This window comes from Oncorhynchus clarkii, chromosome 16 (genome assembly GCF_045791955.1).
Source record: "Oncorhynchus clarkii lewisi isolate Uvic-CL-2024 chromosome 16, UVic_Ocla_1.0, whole genome shotgun sequence".
Lineage (NCBI taxonomy): Eukaryota > Metazoa > Chordata > Actinopteri > Salmoniformes > Salmonidae > Oncorhynchus > Oncorhynchus clarkii.
The window spans coordinates 48202994-48219355 of NC_092162.1; the positions used below are offsets into that span (position 1 = coordinate 48202994).

The 16362-nt window shown below is 43.4% G+C and overlaps 1 protein-coding gene across 2 annotated transcripts in view; it reads right to left on the minus strand.

The window, feature by feature from the left end:
* Positions 1 to 16362, minus strand: part of LOC139367673 (beta-catenin-like protein 1) — a 40318-nt gene that overhangs the window by 18321 nt on the left and 5635 nt on the right. The window contains exons 3-11 of one of the 2 annotated variants that reach the window (XM_071105955.1): positions 13128 to 13234; positions 9735 to 9874; positions 9441 to 9538; positions 7925 to 8018; positions 7230 to 7321; positions 6959 to 7031; positions 6441 to 6499; positions 4374 to 4522; positions 1728 to 1909 (exon numbers count right to left, since the gene is read on the minus strand). In XM_071105955.1, the coding sequence (XP_070962056.1) occupies positions 1728 to 1909; positions 4374 to 4522; positions 6441 to 6499; positions 6959 to 7031; positions 7230 to 7321; positions 7925 to 8018; positions 9441 to 9538; positions 9735 to 9874; positions 13128 to 13234 (994 nt within the window). Of the gene's footprint in view, positions 1 to 1727; positions 1910 to 4373; positions 4523 to 6440; positions 6500 to 6958; positions 7032 to 7229; positions 7322 to 7924; positions 8019 to 9440; positions 9539 to 9729; positions 9875 to 13127; positions 13235 to 16362 lie in introns of both variants that reach the window. The other variant, XM_071105956.1, reaches the window with a different exon arrangement.

The following is a 16362-nucleotide window of genomic DNA, read 5'->3' on the forward strand; positions in this document are numbered from 1 at the left end:
CATTATCATAATCCCTCATTGACAACACAGGAGACTGAACAGGGCTGTAATACAGCAACTATTCATCCAGCTTGAGTTCAAAGGATTGAGACTACTGGTAGATTAAAACCAGTGTGATATTGTGCACTGATCACAATAATTGTTAACTAGACCGATCACCTGAAACAAAGTGATCTCCTAGAAACACATCTACTACAGCTCCTCTTCTGTCATTTCAGTATGACGTGGAAACGGGAATCCTAGAGACATTAAAGAAACACTCCAAGGCATTAACTCAACATCAAAGGAAAACAAAACAGACTATAAAAGGGCTGTGGTCAAAACTATTGTGCTGCTGGATGTAAATGAGCTGTTTACTTCTGTTCTACCACACGGTGTGCATCATTAGCTTGCTAAATATAGTCTGCCACTGTCTGTACATGTAGAATCTCATTCAATCTATGCACAACATTAGGACATGGAGATGAATACAGATCTAAAAAGGCAGGCTATCGGCTATCTGCAATATTTTCTTATAACATCTTCTCTTGATTATCTTTTGTATAAAAATGTCTGACAATTCGCAGCCATTGGGCCGCAGTATATTTTCAGAGGCGATTTCATGGGGATCAATCTCTCTGTATATGATAGAGAGAGGGGTTTGGAGAGCGCTTTGCCTCTTAATTACTTACACTCATGTGTAGCCGCTGATAATTAATTAATCTATGACTGCATTGTGTTATTCTTCAGAACCAATTTTCGCATCCGTTTTTCAATTACAGCAAAGGAGGATCCACTCTAGGTCTAATTACTGTCACATGCTATATGACAAATCCTATGGTCATGTGGAAATCATATGCCCTCAAAACAATAGCAATTTAATACGCATTCTAAAATGTCACTGCTATATTATGAAAGAGCCACGACTCAAAATGTTGCAAAAGTGCTAAATAGTGCTTACACTACTATATTGTCACTCAAAATAATATATAAAAACACAAATGTTGTAAGGACACATCTTAGTCAATAAATTATGCTATGCATTAGGAACATGTCTAGGCATACGAAAAGGATTATTATAGTCCAAGGGTACGTTACTAGCGGTAGTCCACTGTTCTATAACCTAGATGTCCTCCTGCCTCAGCATACAATTACTCTAAGCATTAAAAGTGGGACACAGCAGTGTAACCATACTTCATGGCTGGCTGGCTTGGCTGTGACTAGTGGGAGGTTCATCAGTGGGAGCACCAGGGGGATAAGCTTTAGCAGGCCCTGTTATCTCAGGCTATTCTGCAGGTCTCAGGTTAATTCATTCTGTCCCCCAGATGAAGGAGACTGACAAAGGAAGCCAATTTGTTCACCTTGGGTGGGCTGTCAGGACGTATGAAATATAATTAGAGAGAGAGATGTTTTCCTGTTGGTTGACCACCTCATCAAAAGGGGGAGGGGAGGGTGGCTGATAAGCACCGATAAGCATTTTCTTATTTCACAACGCAAGTGTGGTTTCTGAGAAGAAAATCAAACAAATGAGTCAAAGCTATATTGATAACAAATCGACAGACTAAAAAAACCATGAAACAAACCTGATTCGATCTCCTGCCATGGCAAATTGTGTTTTGGGTACTCAGTGGGACAGTTGTAAGCTTTTGCAGATTTTGCTGAGGAAATATCTACTGTAATGTAACTTCAGACAAACAATAATTCTTGTTTCCAATGGAAATTTGGAGTTTATAGAGTAATTAGTAAACCTTCATGTTCTTTGTCTACTGTCCCAGCTTTCCTCATCTTTTTAGGGGTCTTCATGAACAGGGGGAAGATGGTCCTCAGGCCCAGGATGTCCACAAACTTGTGGCAGTCATCAGAACCCTCTGGGCCAATCATGCCGTGGTCTAAGACCTTCAGAGCGCTGGTCCGAGACATTTTCTTTTCCCTGGGAAGTGTACAAAAAAAATAAACATTTCAGAAGGGCTCAACTATCTCTGGCACAACAGCTAGCTCACAGCATGTTCATGATGGACTTTTGCCAGGCACACAGACTTAGTGACCTAGCAACATGGAGTCCCTCTCCGTTATCGAAATCTATTGGCAGTCCTTTAAAGATAACTCCTCATAACACAACGTTTCTTCAGCTTATGGAGGTAGTCATTTTTTTTTACAAAGTTAAAAGGGTTTTAAGAATGCAGAGGCAATTATAAAGATGCCTTCAACCGTGTTCCTAAGCTCATATAGCAAACCCCTTGATAAAGCCTAACCTCTACAAAAATAGAGAAAAGTATTAAAGCAGAGGTGCAGAACTTATGATTCTGTGAATCTCAAGGGAAGTGAAAAGAGAGTTACACGTTCCTCCCTAGATAACCAATTCGGAAAGCTTTCTCCTGTGGATGATATAAAAGTGAGTTTTGCATTGCTATAATTATACTGAACAAAAATATGAATGCAACATGTAAAGTGTTGGTCCCATGTTTAATGAACTGAAATAAATGATCACAGAAATGTTCCATATGCCATATATTTTTTACTTCCCTGTTAGTGACCATTTCTCCTTTGCCAAGATACTCCATCCACCTGACAGGTGTGGCATATCAAGAAGATTATTAAACAGCATGATCATTACACAGGTGCACCCTGTGCTGGGGACATAAAACGGCACTGTAAAATGTACAGTTTTGTCACACAATGCCACAGGTGTCTCAAGTTTTGAAGGAGCAAAAATCATGAGGCCCATGTTTATTAAGGTATCTGTGACTAACAGATGCACATCTGTATTCCCAGTCACGTGAAATCCATAAATCCATGTTCCGCTTATACTTTTGTTCAGTATAGATGTCGATGTGTGTGTAAATCCTGCTGTCTGCCAGGTGTCGGCATGATGATTAGAGCTTGGGCATGGAGGGTTTCATAAATGCGTGTAACGTCTATTTATTGCTCTTTAAGGTCAATGTCATGGTGCTCCAGCGCCGTGTCGACTGATTGACTGGACTGGCAGCTGAGCAGAGTCAGAGACGTGTTTTGTGAAAAAAGACACTCAACCCTGTCAATGTACATACAGTGCATTCGGAAAGTATTCAGACCCCTTCACTTATCCCACAGTTTGTTACGTTACAGCCTTATTCTAAAATTGATTAAATACATGTTTTTCCTCATCAATCTACACACAATACCCAATTATGACAAAGCGAAAACAAGTTTAGAAATTGTTGCAAATGTATTCAAAATAAACATAAATACCTTATTTACATAAGTATACAGACCCTTTGCTACGAGACTGGAAATTGAGCTCAGGTACATCCTGTTTCCATTAATCATCCTTGAGATGTTTTTACAACTTGATTGATTCAATTGATTTAACATGATTTGGAAAGGCACACACCTGTCTATATAAGGTCCCACAGATGACTGTGCATGTCAGAGCAAAAACCAAGCCATGAGGTTGAAGGAATTGTCTGTGGAGCTCCGAGACAGGATTGTGTCGAGGCACAGATCAAGATTGAACTATTTGGCCTGAATGCCAAGTGTCACATCTGGAGGAAACCTGGCACCATCCCTACTGTGAAGCATGGTGTTGGCAACATCATGCTGTGGGGGTGTTTTTTAGTGGCAGGGGCTGGAAGAATAGTCAGGATCGAGTAAAAGATGAACAGAGCAAAGTACAGAGTGATCCTTGATGAAAATCTGCTCCAGAGCGCTCTAGTCTAACAGGACAACGACCCTAAGCACACAGCCAAGACAATGCAGGAGTGGCTTCGGGGCAAGTCTCTAAATGTTATTGAGTGGGCCAGCCAGAGCCCAGACTTGAACCCAGTCGAACATCTCTGGAGAGACCTGAAAATATCTAAGCAGCGACACTCCCCATCCAACCTGACAGAGCTTGTGAACATCTGCAGAGAAGGATGGGAGAAACTCCCCAAATAAAGGTGTGCCAAGCTTGTAGCGTCATACCCAAGAAGACTCATGGCTTTACTTTCAACAAAGTAAAAGGGTCTGAATACGTGTGTAAATGTGATATTGTCATTTATTTTTAATACATGAGCAATCATTTCTAAAAACCTGGTTTGCGCTTTGTCATTATGTGGTAGTGTGTGTAGATTGATGAGGAAAAACATTTCATTTAAATCAGTTTTAAAATAAGGCTGTAACGTAACAAAAATGTGGATAAAGTGAAGAGAACTGAATACTTTCCGAATGCACTGTAAATCCCTACTTAGATATCAAATCACCAGTGACCAGGGTGAATTGAAAGGAGGGTTTAAAAAAGGCCTAGATCCAAGCCAAATACCTCCTTTGAGGTGGTACTTAGATGGTGTGTTTCAACCAACAGCTTAGGACATTCAATTACTGAAATATTAAAAACAGAGCTGTGTGTGTGTGGAGGTGTTCAACATGAAGGACTTTACCTAAGCATGAGGTTCATAAGCTGCAGACCCTCTCCCCTGAGGAAGCGGTCCCGGTTGGCAGCCAGCATCAGACAGGAGCACAGGGCATCAAACAGGTTCTCCATCATCTCCTGCTCCTCTGCCGTGGCTGGGTTGTGCCGCTTGAACACCTGAAGTAGAATGACACCCACAGTTCATCACCAGGGTTGGGTAGGTTACTTTCTAAATGTAATCCGTTAGTTATTAGTTACCTGTCCCTGTCCAACACTTTAGTAACATAACACTTCATAGTAATGTAATCTGATTACATAATTTTAGATGACTTCCCCTTAAGAGGCATTAGGAGAAGACAAAAGTTAAAATTACCAATTGAACAACATCTATTGTGGGATAAATAGATGTTAAGGGTTTACACAGCTGGCCATAAATGGATGTTGCATTTTACTTCATGGGTTGGTTATGTATTAATCCATTGGTTTCTACAACAGACAATAATAGTAATAATACAATTATGCTCTCTTTACATTACAAACCAAAGTCTGGAAATCTGACAGTCATTCCAATTAATATAATATCCATGATCTCAGCCTCCAGTATTTACGCTGCAGTAGTTTATGTGTCGGGGGGCTAGGGTCAGTTTGTTATATCTGGAGTACTTCTCCTGTCCTATTCGGTGTCCTGTGTGAATCTAAGTGTGCGTTCTCTAATTCTCTCCTTCTCTCCTTCTCTCTCTCTCTCGGAGGACCTGAGCCCTAGGACCATGCCCCAGGACTACCTGACATGATGACTCCTTGCTGTCCCCAGTCCACCTGGCCGTGCTGCTGCTCCAGTTTCAACTGTTCTGCCTTATTATTATTCGACCATGCTGGTCATTTATGAACATTTGAACATCTTGGCCATGTTCTGTTATAATCTCCACCCGGCACAGCCAGAAGAAGACTGGCCACCCCACATAGCCTGGTTCCTCTCTAGGTTTCTTCCTAGGTTTTGGCCTTTCTAGGGAGTTTTTCCTAGCCTCCGTGCTTCTACACCTGCATTGCTTGCTGTTTGGGGTTTTAGGCTGGGTTTCTGTACAGCACTTTGAGATATCAGCTGATGTACAAAGGGCTATATAAATACATTTGATTTGATCTTCAAAAACAGGACTTGGAAATAAGGATTTATAATAAGGATTTATTAGCCTACTCTGTTTATGATTTTGTTGTCATGGAGGATTGGGCTCATTGTTTCGAGTTGAAAAATAAATGCTGCTCTCATGGAAGTAGTGCTTTGAGCACTACCGAAAAGTCCCTTTTGCATGTGAGAAATTAATGACATATGCTGCATTTGCTATAGGCCTATTGTTTACGCTTTTGTTGGTGACACTGATATCGTGATAATTTGCAGCTGTTTAAGTCAATCAAAAGTGTGTGAGTTTGAGCATATGTCCATTAGGCTTATAGAATACTTTTTTGAATCAGCACAAATTTGATTGAGCAACAAAAGCCCCACTTGTGGTCTTCTTAAATTTAACTTGTCTTTGACTGTATGGAGCACAATACCACAGAGGAATTTAGAAGGGAGGAACTCTGATTTGAATGTCATTGAGCAAACAGAAAGTTGAAAAAAAATAAAAAATCACAAACATCCTTTCTGAATTTGAAAGTAGTCATCTAGTTTTCAAAAGTACAATATCATTGCCCTCGGAACTAAGGACACACTGAAATCCTTGCAACCGGCATCGCCAACAAGGTGGAGAGACTTACAAAGCAAAGCAGAAGATCTGTCTAGCATCAAGTTACATTTCAAAATCTTATTAATTTGCATTAGACAGCATTATACTGGAGACCTTGAATATATCAAATATTATAATACACAGCCAAAAGAATCCTGCACATAAGGCTAATCTAACTGAGGTTGTGTTCAAGTGAGGATGAAGTGGGTATCGCTAGATCACTACTGTAAAGAACACACCGTTCTTATGAGCTGCTGAAACTTCAACAGTGTGATGTAAGGTGTGTGTGAGAGAGACAATGATGAATCAGAGAGAGGAGGAGGAGCAGTAGAAAGTGTGAACAGACAGGTTGGTAAAATCCCTAGGAGTCTTACAGAGAGCTGCTGCAGTAAAACGTCAATCCCATCCAGCTCCCCCAAGAGCTCCCTGGTGCCTGGAGGTAGGTAGGTAGGTGTAGAGAGAGCGTGAGAGAGAGAGAGAAACTTAAAATATTGTGGACATAAACATTGACAAACATAGTTAGAGCGGGACGGTGGGAGACGGTGAATCGATCGAGGCAGCACAACCAACCCAGGCAGCTAAACTCACTCAGAGGGGGAGACCGAGAAGAAAATTAGATAGGACAGAATATCAATGTGGCCCGGTGCATTATTGTTCTGGACATAGTGCCTGACTGTCATACAGCAGCACTACGAGGCCTTCTGGACCTAGCCACTCAGAAACTAACAAAAGTATACTTTAACCAGTCATGTTACTCTACAATTTTGGTCCACAGACAGAGTAATCACACTAACCACCTCTGTGGCAATGTTTATTCGACAATAACACATTCGACTGGAGCAGTTTTCATCACTTTGTACAGCAAGTAGAGGAGAAAGGGCTGTAAATTTACTGTCATTGTTTTGAAGCAAGATAGCCAAGATTTCACTGCAGTACAGCTTGTTAGCATCGAATGGAATCTTTGCCTGAAAGAGAGAAGGGGGGGGGGGGGGGGTGAATGCCAAAATCAGTGACAGCATAAGCAATTGAAAGCCTATATGCTGTACTGTAGGTACAGGTCTAGAACAGACATTTTCAATGAGACATACCCAACCAGCCTGCAAAAACCTCTACTTAAAGCATCAATAAACCATGGATTGTGTCATTTTCAGTCATATCCTCACCTTTATTCTCTTTAGCAACCACTGCATGAGTCCTTGCTGAGCTGCTTCTGTGCACAGGCCAGGCCTGAACTCTGCCATGTTCTCAATGATGGCTGATGGGAGAGAAGAGAGGCGAATGAGGCTTTCAGATTATGACAGCACCTCGCTGAGAAGTATAGAGGTCTCAGATTCCTTTGCTAATACTTGCATTATAAAGCCGTCTGAGACACCTTATATCTCAATCAGCCAGGAGAAGGTCGGCAAAACCCCAGAGAGAGAGAGAAGTAAAGATGGGAGGAGGGGGGGCAGAGAGACGACAGAAGGACAAGGAGAGGGAGCAATATAGGCCTGCTGGAGAAGAGGGAAGCCTTTATCACTAATTCCAGCTGAGCAGACAGCAGACACCATCCTGGAGGACATGAGCCTCTGAGCCCCAACCAAGAAGCAGACAAAAGGCTTATTCAAGCCTGGAGAACTGCCTTGATAAGACGCCATCAAAACACTAGGAGCACTGAGCCCAAATGTAATGATTAAATAATCGGAACGTGTTTCTTCTATGTGAATAGAGTGGAGGGCATCCCACTGATTCACAAACCGTTAGGACATGATATGACAAACAGATTTTCAGACTATGGGCTAAAACTGCTCCACGCCAGCATTTACAAACATTTAAATAATCCCCATATTTTGTCCAATCATTCTGCAGTGGGTCCTACCTAATGTGTTGTAGACTCCATCTGCCTCCTCCTTCACCTGCTCATCCAGCCTCTCCATGTTCTGCACCAGAAGGGCCACAACCTGTCCCTCCAGCTACAGTTAGAGAAGAAGACAGGCTGTTTATCACAGCATTATGGAATACTGTGTGGTTGAGTGACAACAATAAAGGCTCAGGCCTAATTTCCGTTGCTAACTTATAAGTCATAAGACCAGAGTGATTTGACCTTTGCCTCCTTGGTCTTTCTAAATGTCAGCCGACATTATGATGGGGTACTCAACCTTTCCCAGAAAACCGCCAATAACTTTGCTGCTGATAAAGTGAGTGCAAAGGGAGGGCTAAGGCTTCCGCATGCTTCATTTGGAAACGAACGAGTGTGCTCGCATACTCCCATAAAAGACCTTAGCTAGAAAGACCAGAAAAGACCAGGCAAGTGTCATGTTTGTCCATCTTGAGATGCCGTAGCCAGTTTACACTTCCTCAAAATAGTCAAAATTATGGCGCTGTGGTCTAGCGCACTGCATCGCAGCGCTAGCTGTGCCACCAGAGACCCAGGCTCTGTCGCAGCCGGCCGCGACCGGGAGGTCCGTGGGGCGACACACAATTGGCCTAGCGTCGTCCGGGTTAAGGAGGGTCTGGCCGGTAGGGATATCCTTGTCTCATCGCGCACCAGCAACTCCTGTGGCGGGCCGGGCGCAGTGTGCGCTAACCAAGGTCGCCAGGTGCACAGTGTTTCCTCCGACACATTGGTGTGGCTGGCTTCCGAGTTGGATGCGCTGTGATAAGAAGCAGTGCGGCTTGGTTGGGTTGTGTTTCGGAAGACGCATGGCTTTCGACCTTCGTCTCTCCCGAGCCCGTACGGGAGTTGTAGCGATGAGACAAGATTGTTAGTAATTACTAAACAATTGGATACCACGAAATTGGGGAGAAAAAGGGGGTCAAATTTATTATTAAAAAAATACAATATTTTTAAAAAATAGTCCGAATTAATCTAAGACAACTCAAGAAATCTGTCATTAATTTTGCAGTTTTTGCAGAGATCTTAGTCGCACAATTTTACATCTAAGATGTTCGGTGCAGTATTTCTTGAGTGAAAAAATATGCATGAAAACGAGTCATCTATCATTGAATGACAAACACTTTATTGAAGGATCCCTACTGTTGACCAATGACCGACGAAGGGGTGTAGACTTCAGCTCTGAACTTTGGCTCGCCTCAAGATTTTTCTTTGGAACGAACAGCCCCAAAAAAACTTGCCGAAGACCAGAACTAACACAAACGTCACAAAGTGTTGTCATAATATATGCACAAGCTGTTTTGGATGGGAAGCATGCGGACGCCTTAAGACCGACCATTTTCACTAAGGCAATGGACTGGGATTGAATTAGCTGGGATTGAATCTGCTTTTAATCTATTGAGTTTATCATCCGCATCAATATGGTTGTAGGGGGGGATGAGAAATAACACAAAATGGCAGCTAGCCATGACTAGATTGTATACAAACAAAATGGACTCACCAAAGAGTCTATGAGTACTTCCGCACCCTCCTCACTTTCTTGAAGTGTGTCGATGTCCGTCAGCTCTTGTAACAAATCAACCACTGCAATGGCGATATGTAGGAGAGGCTAAGGATTTTTACAGTGGGTATTAATATGTTAGATTTTTTCTAGGTTCAGTTTTGAATCATTAGTAGCCTTATTCAAGGTAAAATGCATAGAATAGCATTAGTCAATGGTTTAACAAGTGCAGGTAAATTAACTGAATTTAACAGTGAATGATGCCCAGTAAGCCATCTTTGAAGGAAAGGATATCTGTGTTCTCGTGGCTGAGTAAGCCCAGCAGGGAATGGACAGCATTGAGCTCCACCAAGAGGTGGTAGAGATCAGGCATGGTGGCGATGACATGCATCTCCTGGATGATGTCATTCAGATCCAGCTCTGTTTCCATGAATCTGAGCAGAGGCATAATAAAGTATGTCAGAAATGGAAAAATAAATCCAGACTTGGTAAATGCAATGTCATGTAATTAAAGACTGGAGCAGATCAATTTTAGGGCTGGCACGATTACCATATAAACGTGAAACCGACGGTTATGGATGAAGACTGCCATGAAAATAAAATAACAGTCATACCTGTTTTAACAAGAGTCTTCAGTGCCTAGGCAACGCCCCCCTCCCTGAAGTATAGGTTGAAGATGACTACGGGTGCGTTTGTAAATTCACTCTGAAGTGCGAGTGCGCTCAGAGTGCACTCTGGGGATTCGTATATTCAGAGCGCTGTCAGATTATCTGTGCGCAAATTGAGCTCTTGGATTATTCAGAGTGCACACTGGACGCTCTGGTCTAGGGGAAAAAGTGTGCAAGCATTCTAAAGGCAGTTAAGCACCCAATTTAACTGGCTAAAGATGGCTAGCTTGCTAGCTACTGCCAGACACAAATGAGAGAACACCTCACTGACTATTTTACTCGCCCTAGTAGAGCTGGTTGGACTGTTACCTAGAGCGTTGGGGATTGTAACTGTGCTGCTAGCAACAATATATTTAAGTTTTTTTGTCTGACGTTTATTGATACCTGTCAAATTCAATGGGTGTTGTGCATTCGTAAATTTATCAGTTATTCTGCACTCTGTCACACAAACAAGAGTGCTCTGATATCGGAGTAGATAGCCAAAGCAAATTTACAAACGCACCCAAAGGTTAAGATAAGAGGATTCCAATATCCCACAACTCTTCACCGCAATGAAACCAGCTTTGCTAGTTAGCAACGGCGCTGGTATTTCGCAACGGCACGTCACATAAAGCTGTTAATATTCAAAAAGTTTCCACATGGAATCCTAACTTGTCCTAACCCGTTATCTTCAATCTAGCCTACAGCAGCAGCCCATGCAGTCAGGAGTGGAGGAGAAAATGTACCTCTTAAAAAATATATATACACTGCTCAAAAAAATAAAGGGAACACTAAAATAACACATCCTAGATCTGAATGAATGAAATCTTTTTATTAAATACTTTTTTCTTTACATAGTTGAATGTGCTGACATCAAAATCACAACAAAATCACAAAAATTATAAATGGAAATCAAATTTATCAACCCATGGAGTTCTGGATTTGGAGTCGCACTCAAAATTAAAGTGGAAAACCACACTACAAGCTGATCCAACTTTGATGTAATGTCCTTAAAACAAGTCAAAATGAGGCTCAGTAGTGTGTGTGGCTTCCACATGCCTGTATGACCTCCCTACAACGCCTGGGCATGCTCCTGATGAGGTGGCGGATGGTCTCCTGAGAGATCTCCTCCCAGACCTGGACTAAAGCATCCGCCAACTCCTGGACAGTCTGTGGTGCAACGTGGCGTTGATGGATGATGTGACATGATGTCCCAGATGTGCTCAATTGGATTCAGGTCTGGGGAACGGGCGGGCCAGTCCATAGCATCAATGCCTTCTTGTAGGAACTGCTGACACACTCCAGCCACATGAGGTCTAGCATTGTCTTGCATTAGGAGGAACCCAGGGCCAACCGCACCAGCATATGGTCTCACAAGGGATCTGGCAGTCAGGCTACCTCTGGCGAGCACATGGAGGGCTGTGCCGCCCCCCAAAGAAATGCCACCCCACACCATGACTGACCCACCGCCAAACCGGTCATGCTGGAGGATGTTGCAGGCAGCAGAATGTTCTCCACGGCGTCTCCAGACTGTCCCGTCTGTCACATGTGCTCAGTGTGAACCTGCTTTCATCTGTGAAGAACACAGGGCGCCAGTGGCGAATTTGCCAATCTTGGCGTTCTCTGGCAAATGCCAAACGTCCTGCACGGTGTTGGGCTGTAAGCACAACCCCCACCTGTGGACGTCGGGCCCTCATACCACCCTCATGGAGTCTGTTTCTGACCGTTTGAGCAGACACATGCACATTTGTGGCCTGCTGGAGGTCATTTTGCAGGGCTCTGGCAGTGCTCCTCCTGCTCCTCCTTGCACAAATGCGGAGGTAGCGGTCCTGCTGCTGGGTTGTTGCCCTCCTACGGCCTCCTCCACATCTCCTGATGACTGGCCTGTCTCCTGGTAGCGCCTCCATGCTCTGGACACCAAGCTGACAGACACAGCAAACCTTCTTGCCACATCTCGCATTGATGTGCCATCCTGGATGAGCTGCACTACCTGAGCCACTTGTGTGGGTTGTAGACTCCGTCTCGTGCTACCACTAGAGTGAAAGCACCGCCAGCATTCAAAGGTGACCAAAACATCAGCAAGGAAGCATAGGAACTGAGAAGTGGTCTGTGGTCCCCACCTGCAGAACCACTCCTTTATTGGGGGTGTCTTGCTAAATGCCTATAAATTTCCACCTGTTGTCTATTCCATTTGCACAACATCCTCCATGCTTCACGGTGGGAACCACACATGCAGAGATCATCCGTTCACCTACTCTGCATTTTAAAAAGAAATGGCAGTTGGAACCCCAAAATAAAATAGAAAATTTGGAGTCATCAGACAAAAGGACAGATTTCCACCTGTCTAATATCCATTGCTCGTGTTTCATAGCCCAAGCAAGTCTCTTCTTATTGGTGTCCTTTAGTAGTGGTTTCTTTGCAGAAATTCGACCATGAAGGCCTGATTCACACAGTCTCCTCTGAACAGTTGATGTTGAGATGTGTCTGTTACTTGAACTCTGTGAAACATTTATTTGGGCTGCAATCTGAGGTGCAGTTAACTCTGAAGAACTTGTCATCTGCAGTAGAGGTAACTCTGGGTGTTCCTTTCCTGTGGCGGTCCTAATGAGAGCCAGTTTCATCATAGCGCTTGATGGTTTTTGCAACTGCCTATGAAGAAACTTTCAAAGTTCTTGAAATTTTCTCGATTAACTAAGTCATTTCTAATTCATTTCTCTTTGCTTATTTGAGCTGTTCTTGCCATAATATGGACTTGTTATTTGACCAAATAGGGCTCTTCTTCTTCCTACCTTGTCACAACACTACTGATTGGCTCAAACACATTAAGGAAAGAAAATCTAATTTACTTTTAACAAGGCACACCTGTTAATTTAAATGCATTCCAGGTGACTACCTCATGAAGCTGGTTGAGAGAATGCCAAGAGTGTGCAAAGCTGTCATTAAGGCAAAGGGTGACTACTTTGAAGAACCTCAAATATAAAGTCATCCAAAGTTCCATGGCCGTCACAGCCTTACGTATAAATGTCCCTCATTAACTCACCTCCCCGGGGTGTCTGGGAACTTTATCCTCAGCTCTTGGTTTTTGTAAGATCTTTTTTCAAAGGTCAGGATCATTTTCTTCACCGAACTCTCATCCACTGGTTCACCCTGAAAACAGAGTGCCCTTTTGTGAAAAGTGTAACCAAGACAACAAAAAAGTATTTTAGGAACAAGATCTGATGTTTTAAGTGCTCCTAATCAACTGATTTTCTGTTCGTTTGTTTGCGTTGTTTGTAACTTATTGTTTTTACTTATTTTGTACATAATGTTGCTGCTACCGTCTCTTACGACCGAAAATAACTTCTGGACATCAGAACAACGATTACTCATTGCCTGCATCCGTAATGGGTCTGCGACCAAACGACCACCCCTCATCACTGTCAAACGCTCCCTAAAACACTTCTGCAAGCAGGCCTTTCTAATTGACCTGGCCGGGGTATCCTGGAATGACATTGACCTCATCCCGTCAGTAGATGATGCCTGGCTATTCTTTAAAAGTGCCTTCCTCACCATCTTAAATAAGCATGCCCCATTCAAAAAAATGTAGCACTAGGAATAGATATAGTCCCTGGTTCACTCCAGACCTGTCTGCCCTTGACCAGCACAAAAACATCCTGTGGCATTCTGCATTAGCATCGAATAGCCCCCGTGATATGAAACTTTTCAGGGAAGTTAGGAACAAATATACACAGGCAGTTAGCTTTCCTAAGGCTAGCTTTTTCAAACAGAAATTTGCATCCTGTAGTACAAACTAAAAAATGTTCTGGGACACTAAAGTCCATGGAGAATAAGAGCACCTCCTCCCAGCTGCCCACTGCACTGAGGCTAGGAAACACTGTCACCACCGATAAATCCACTATAATTGAGAATGTCAATAAGCATTTCTCTACGGCTGGCCATGCTTTCCACCTGGCTACCCCTACCCCGGTCAACTGCCCGACACTCTCCACACCAACCCGCCAAAGCCCCCACCATTTCTCCTTTACCCAAACCCAGATAGCTGATGTTCTGAAAGAGCTGCAAAATCTGGACCCCAACAAATCAGCCGGGCTAGACAATCTGGACCCTCTATAAATGATCTGCCGAAATTGTTGCAGCCCCTATTACTAGCCTGTTCAACCTCTCTTTCGTATCGTCTGAGATTCCCAAAGATTGGAAAGCTGCCGCGGTCATCCCCCTCTTCAAAGGGGGAGACACTCTAGACCCAAACTGCTACAGACCTATATCTATCCTACTCTGTCTTTCGAAGGTCTTCGAAAGCCAAGTTAACAAACAGATAACAAACCATTTTGAATCCCACCGTACCTTCTCCGCTATGCAATCTGGTTTCAAGGTCCTAAACGACATCATAACCACCAACGATAAGAGACATTACTGTGCAGCAGTATTCATCGACCTGGCCAAGGCCTTCGACTCTGTCAATCACCACATTCTTATCGGCAGACTCGACAGCCTTGGTTTCTCAAATGATTGTCTCGCATGGTTTACCAACTACTTCTCTGAAAGAGTTCAGTGTGTCAAATCGGAGGGCCTGTTGTCCGGACCTCTGGCAGTCTCTATGGGGGTGCCACAGGGTTCAATCCTCGGGCCAACTCTCTTCTCTGTATACATCAATGATGTTGCTCTTGATGCTGGTGAGTCTCTGGTACACTGGTGATTCTCTGGTACACCTCTACGCAGACGACACCATTCTGTATACTTCTGGTGCCTCTTTGGACAATGTGTTAACTAACCTCCAGACGAGCTTCAATGCCATACAGCTCTCCAACTCTCCTGCTCTTAAACGCAAGTAAAACTAAATGCATGCTATTCAACCGATCACTGCCCGCACCTAATCGCCTGTCCAGCATCACGACTCTGGACGGCTCGGACTTAGAATACGTGGACAACTACAAATACCTAGGTGTCTGGTTAGACTGTAAACTCTCCTTCGACTCACATTAAGCATCTCCAATCCAAAATTAAATCTAGAATAGGCTTCCTATATCGCAACAAAGCATCATTCACTCATGCTGCCAAACATACCCTCGTAAAACGGACCATCCTACCGATCCTCGACTTCGGTGATGTCATCTATATAATAGCCTCCAACACTCTAATCAACAAACTGGATGCAGTCTATCACAGTGCCATCCATGTTGTCACCAAAGCCCCATACACTGCCCACCATTGCGACCGGTACGCTCTCGTTGGTTGGCCCTTGCTTCATAATCGTCGCCAAACCCACTGGCTACAGGTTATCTACAAGTCTCTGCTAGGTAAAGCCCCGCCTTATCTCAGCTCACTGGTCACCATAGCAGCACCCACTTGTAGCACGCGTTCCAGCAGGTATATCTCACTGGTCACCCCCAAAGCCAATTCCTCCTTTGGTCGTCTTTTCTTCCAGTTCTCTGCTGCCAATGACTGGAACGAACTGCAAAAATCTCTGAAGCTGGAGACTCATATTTCCCTCACTTGCTTTAAGCACCAGCTCACAGATCACTGCACCTGTACGTAGCCCATCTATCTACCTACCTCATCCCCATACAGTATTTATCTTGCTCCTTTGCACCCCAGTATCTCAACTTGCACATTCATCTTCTGCACATCTACCATTCCAGTGTTTAATTGCTATATTGTAATTAATTCGCCACCATGGCCTATTTATTGCCTTAACTCTCTTATCTTACCTCATTTGCACTCACTGTATATAGACGTTTTGTTTTCTTTTGTTCTACTGTATTATTTATTTTAAATTTAAATTTTATTATTTAAATACTGCTTTACCGGGAACAAGCCCAAATCCCCGTCATTTGCGTGAAGAGAAGACGGAGAAAAAGAGGGTGGGGGCCTGACTTCTGAGAATTTGTAGGCGATCGAATAAACCCCCACTGCCTTCCGTTCTCCTAGCTAATGTGCAATCATTGGAAAATAAAATCGACAACCTACGAGGAAGATTAAACTAATAATGGGACATTAAAAACCAATATCTTACGCGTCAGAGTCGAGTCGTGGCTGAACGACAACATCATCAAGCTGCTTATACACTCTATCGGCAGGATAGAACAGTGGCGTCTGGTAAGACAAGGGGTGGCTTACCATGTAAATGTGTAAACAACAGCTGGTGCACAATATCTAAGGAAGTCTCGAGGTTTTGCTCGCCTGAGGTAGAGTATCTCATGATAAGCTGTAGACCACACCATCTGTATTTTTTTGTAACTGTCTATTTACCAGCACAGACGGCTGCTGGCACTAAG